At 45.1% G+C, this 6,000-nt stretch overlaps 1 protein-coding gene across 4 annotated transcripts in view; it reads left to right on the forward strand.

The window, feature by feature from the left end:
- The window catches only part of CDKAL1 (CDK5 regulatory subunit associated protein 1 like 1), a 614,486-nt gene extending 609,260 nt beyond the window's left edge, over positions 1–5,226 (forward strand). For all 4 annotated transcript variants that reach the window (XM_040249901.1, XM_040249902.1, XM_040249903.1 and 1 more), the window contains one exon: positions 4,641–5,226. In XM_040249901.1, the coding sequence (XP_040105835.1) occupies positions 4,641–4,832 (192 nt within the window). In that variant the 3' untranslated portion in view covers positions 4,833–5,226. The remainder of the gene's footprint in view (positions 1–4,640) is intronic.
- The last annotated feature ends 774 nt before the right edge of the window (positions 5,227–6,000 follow it).

Below are 6,000 nucleotides of genomic sequence, written 5' to 3' on the forward strand. Positions count from 1 at the left end.
AAGACCTGGAGGCTCAGATGGTGAAGAATCCGCCTGCAGTGCAGGAGACCTGGGTTCGATCCCTGGGTCGGGAAGACCCCCTGGAGAAGGGAATGGCAACCCACTCCGGTATTCTTGCCTGCAGAATCCCATGGACAGAGAAGCGTGACAGGCTACAGTCCATGGGGTCACCAAGGGTCAGATACGACTGAGCAGAGATAATAACCGAAGCACAGCGTGGTAAAGACAGGCTGCATTTTCTCTCTGCTGCCCTGTTGTCAGGCTCACATTGCTCTCAGGGAGAGTGGCAGGTCAGGGGGCTTCTTGTGGCTGTGGAGGGATGCCACTGCACTTCCAACGCTCCTGTAATGCAGCCTGTCCCTCCAGAACAGGAGAGTGCTGGCACCAGATGGGTCAGTTATGTTCAGATGTGTTCACTGTTTGCGTGGGAGAGGGAAAAAAAAAATCAGTGCCTGAGGAAGAATGACTAAGGCAAACCCAGCCCCAGATAATCTACAGTGGTAGTTTAATAGGTACCATTTATACTTTGAGCAAAATTTTATGGCAAATGAGTTGGAAGGAGCAGAGGAAAAATTTTTATGAAACTCTTGTTAACAGTCAAAGGGATTTTTTTTCAGACTCAGAGCGCAAGTACTTTACCTATTCTTGTAGCTTTGTGAAGCGGAAGGTGTTACGAAGTGAAAGTCGCTCAGTCATGTCCGACTCTTTGTGACCCCATGGACTATACAGTCCATGGAATTCTCCAGGGGCCAGAATACTGGAGTGGATAGCCATTCCCTTCTCCAGTGGATCTTCATAAAATCAACCAAACAGGTGGCTCAGTGGTAAAGAATCTGGCTGCCAACACAGGAGAGAGAAGAGACGTGGATTTGACCCTTGGATGGGGACGATCCCCTGGAGAAGAAAATGGCAACCCACTCCAGTATTCTTTCCTGGAGAATCCCATGGACAGAGGAGCCTGGTGGGCTACAGTCCATGGGGTCACAAAGAGTTGGGCACAACCGAGTGACTAAGCATACACAGATGATTAAAGCTTGGAGACTCAGCTAGTCCTGCCCTGGGGCAGCCTGACCCCTGGTCCAACACCAGTGATCACGTAGTGGCAGCTTCTGGAATTGCAGGCACAGAACCAAGATCCAGCCTTCAGGGCTGAGGGTTGGGGTAGATCTTCCCTGAAGCTAGTAGAGCTTAAGACTCAGGAACTCACACTTTGAGGGGGCCATTCCAAGGGCCTGTACCTAATTTTGAATTGATTTTTTTTTTTTTTTTTTTGAGAGAAAGCATCAGGCCCCACAGTATCTGGATCTGTGAACGTCCTGAAGTTATCTGCCGGGTTTGAGCCAGGCTGTGTATATATGTGCACAGACGCCTCCACAGCAGTCTGTAGTCCTCACTGACATCTCAAAGCCATCTGTGACTTTAAAAGATCAAAGGACACAGGCCTAGGAGAAATTAATCAGCCTCTTAGTCCTGCTCATATAAAGCTAAGCTCAGAAAGTGATGGTTTAATTGCTAGAGGCAGCAACTCATGACTTGTGTACAGTTGTGCCCATTGATCACCAGAGACATGGCTGAGCCCATTTTTGACCAGCTAGATCTCATCTGCAATACATCCTCATACCCATCCATCCATCCATCCATTCATTCCTGAACACTTGCTTGCATACCTGCTCTGTGTTTGCAGCTGTGGAAGTTCCAAGAGCCCAGAGATGAACTAGGCGACATCCCTGCTCTTGAGGAACGCGCAAAGCGTCTGTCATTTCAGCTGTAGAAGTACACGTTCTTTCCCAAGGCTGCCATTATCCATATGAGTGCTGTCCTTGAGACCTTGGGGCTATTTTAAACAAATCAGAATGAAAGCTTGTCATCATATTCCCCACTCCAAAATACCATGCAGAACACCCATCTTACAAGAGAGTGATTCCCAGGGCATGTCGAGGTGCAGGTGTCTCTGCTGTGGGGACAGTATCTCCATCTGACAAGCTGTGAGCCTCCTTGTCTGGGCCCCCGGCACAGGGACAGCAAGGGATCAGCCCAGGTCCCCAAGGAGCCTGGAAGGAAATGATGGTGTGACTGCCATTGGACTTGAGAGATGTATCCGTGTGATCCAAAGCTGTATTAATTTGGCAATTAGTCTCCTGCGGTCAAAGCAAGAAAATTCTTCCATATCTTTCACATGTAAGTCTTTGCTGGTGGAAATTGGGTTGTGAAAGTTCTTCTCATTTCCCCCTTCCTAATCTTGTCCCTCCATTACCCACTCACCTGAACTCAGGTATTGTTGATTCTACATCAGAAGTCTGCCGTTCCCTCCTTTCCACGCCTCCAGCATGGAGGTCCTTATCCCCCTCCACCCCATCTCTCGCCACAACTTGCCCCAGATTCCCTACCCGCATTCTCTCCCTGCCCTTCACTCCACCCTACTTTCCTGCCAGAGTCACCTCTGTAAAGCACGCTTCCAGCACTTCTGCTGTGCACAGTGCCATTCTCCGCAGAAGCCGAAGCTGTCACTAGCGGATTGTTTGAAAGCGTGGAAAGAAAGAATAAGCGAAGGGAAGTGGCTGTTCAGGGCCCTTTGGTGCTTCTGTGGATTTCCTGTCCTTCCGCAGTCGTGCCCCTGGGTCGCCCCCTCCTCTCCATCCCCTGCTTCATTCCTTCCACCCAGTATTCTCCTTCCCCCAGCCCCACCTCCGTCTCTCAGAAGGTTATTCAGGTTTCAACAGGGGAGGCACTGATTCTAAGGCCTGTGCATCAGGTGGAAATCTTATATCATGGAATCAGAACTACACTTTGAAACCCTAGAACCACCCTGAGAATGGCCAAGGGCCCCCGTCCTCCCCACACCTGCAGAGATGCCTGAGGGAACAGACGCCACCTCAGAATTCTCACTGTAACATCTCCTGGCTCCTCGTGTTACCGCCGAGCTGGGTTTCCCAGTCTTTCCATGTCTGGTACCCAGAGGGTCACCCAGAGGGCTATATGGCACCCGGGGTCAATGGAAGGGCTGCATGGGGTGGATCCCTCTGGCCACCCAGACCCCTTCAGGTGCCCCCTCAGGGTCAGGAGCAGCCCTCCTACAACCAGTATGTTTGCTGAATAAAATTACTTCCTGTGGTTTTTCCTTTGTTGTTATTCTTTTCCTGAGTAGATACAGTCATATCCCTGAAAGTTAAGTTCCTTTGTGATACATCTCCATATCAGTTCTTCCCTTCAGGGAATTCTGCCTTGATTCTCCATAAACACTCTTTATCTCTCCCATACAGTTTGAGTATAACCTGGAAATGTATGAACTTGGTCTGACCCTTAAAGGAAAGGAACTGTCGCTTATACCTGACTTAGCCCAGCTGACCTGTGGTGGGTGTTTGAATGTGTCTGTGGTGAAGGAGTAAGTGAAGTTGCTTACATCAAACTAGAACGCTTCTGCAGTGCAAAGGAGGCCATCAACAAAAGGAAAAGGCAGCCAACCGAATGGGAGAAAATATTTGCAGACTGTGTATTTGATATCTGATCGGGGGGCATTGATACCTCAAACATATAAAGAACTCATGTAGCTCAATACGAAAAAAGAAAACTGATTTTTGTAATGGGCAGAGAATCTGAATACTGTAGACAGTTTACCAAAGACATACAGATGGCCAACAGGTGCGTGAAAAGATGCTCATCAGCACTAATCATCAGGGAAATGCAAATTAAAACCACAATGAGATATCACCTCATCCCTGTTAGAATGGCTATTATCAGAAGAGATGAGAACTAACAAATGCTGGTGAGCATATGGAGGAAGAGGAACCCTCGTGCACTGTTGGTGGAAATGTAAATTGGTGCAGCCACTCTGGAAAGCAGTGTGGAGTTTCCTCAACAAATAAAAATAGGACTACGGTTTAATCCAGCAATTCTACTTTGGAGTGTTAGACCAAAGGAAACAAATACACTAACTCAGAAAGATACCTGCATTCCCATGTTCATTGCAGTGTTTTTCACAGTAGCCGAGAGATGGGCATGGAAGCAACCGGAATGTTCATCAATGGATGAATGGACAAGAAAGATGTGGCATATGTATGCAATGAAATATTACTCAGGTATAAAAAAGAGGGAAGTCTTGGCATTCACAACAGCATGAATGAACCTTGAGGGCATTATACTAAGTGAAATGCATCAGAGAAAGACATGAAATCTCAAATAACAAAACTGATTGTATAGATGCAGAGAACCCATCCGTGGTTGTCAGACAGGGGCATGGCAGGTGGATGACCTGGGTGAAGAGAGTCAAAAGATACAAACTTACAGTTCGAAATACATCCAGGGGATGTAAGGTACAGCATGGTGACTATAGTTAACAATTCTGTGTTGTCTATTTGGAAGTTCTAGAGAATAGATCTCTAAAAGCAATCTTTACTAGGGAAGAATTTTGTAACTGTGCTGTAACAAGACCTACTGTGATGCTCACTCATTTCAGTGTATACAAATATTGAATCCTTATGTTGTACACCTGAAACTAATACAATGTTATATGTCAGTTATATCTCAATAGAAAAATTAGTTCCTTCTAGGAATCTTTTGCTGAATTGATATAATATCAGTGCTTTTCTCTTTTTCTTTGTCCTTAAAACCTTTTGCTTTCCTCTATGTTTCTCTCTCCATAGGAATTCAGAAACAGGCTTGGTAATCACCTGAACTCAGAATCCCACACCTCAGCTGCAAATCAACGAGAGTCGGCCAGTTCCCGAATGGTGCTACGATTGCAAAGGCTACACCGGGACTTTGTGCTGAAGATGTCTGTGGGCCTGGCTGTGTTTGCTATTCTTTTTGCGCTTTTGGTCAAGGTCTATAATTAAAACACAACCAGCTGAAGCATCTGTGAAGAAGAATAACTTTCTAATTCAAATCTTCAAAGAAAAGGAGAGCAACCACATCAGTTCTCAAAGGGCAATGATTTATACTGGCCTCACTAACGGCTCTTCAGCCACACTCTTTAATGAGGCTTACCTGTCTCACATTGAGTTGGACCCATTGGTTATTTGACCTAAAATCTAATAACGGCTGCCATAGCATATCTTTTCAATTAAGCGCCCTTGGGTTTATTTTTAGCAAAAAAAAAAAAAAATGCAAGTGGTTGCATTTTCTTTAAATCACCAGTCTTCAAGTCAGAACCTATTTGTATGGTGGGTCTGGTTACCTCTTCCTCATGCAGAAGAATTTTCCATTTTCAATAAACATTTTAAAATCTTATCTTTCTCTTTATGCATTGTTTGGGGCCCCAACATTACAAAGCTTTTATTTTCCACAGCAGATGTGTTACGGAAAAGTTTATATGGAAACCTGTGTTTGGAACTTCAGTCCTTTCGGAATGCACAGGAAGAGCCTGCCAATTAAAGGATTGTGGCAACATTTTGAAAAATCTGAGGAATCACCCCCTTCTTTAATAACCCACAAACTTTCAAAAACTGGATTTGTCTAAAACAAGCTCTGCCTCTTTTCTGGCTTTTTTTTTGGAGGGGGGATCTATTTACATCAACTGTTTGTTTCTACCTGATGTCATTGGTGTTCACTAAATGAAGTGATTTCTGTTACAATAAAAGCAGTTGGTATAATGAACAAGTCTCACGACTATCAGAACTTAAATAATTTATTTGGATTGTACAGTCACAGGAATATCAGGCCACTTGTGGTTACAGGACAGTTTTCATTTTAAATCCCCACCCTCTTCAGCTTGTGGTTTTATCCCAAAATGTTTCAACCTCTTTTATGTCTTTAAGAAATCTAAGTTCAAATTATGTCATCAGTCATTGAGGTAAAAAAAAAAATAAAGACTTCAGTACATACCTCCCAGACCTGGTATGTGGTTCTAAGAGATCACATTTAAAATGCAAGGATCTACTCTTGACCCTCTGGGAGCCCTGCAGTGACTCAGCCACCTAGGATCTTCCTGATCCATCAGCAGGAAGAGGGAGAAGAGTTAGCAGAGTATGGGAGGGAGCCTGCTGGGTACTTCCTTTTTGAGAT

Source organism: Oryx dammah, unplaced genomic scaffold (genome assembly GCF_014754425.2).
Source record: "Oryx dammah isolate SB20612 unplaced genomic scaffold, SCBI_Odam_1.1 HiC_scaffold_11, whole genome shotgun sequence".
Classification (NCBI taxonomy): domain Eukaryota; kingdom Metazoa; phylum Chordata; class Mammalia; order Artiodactyla; family Bovidae; genus Oryx; species Oryx dammah.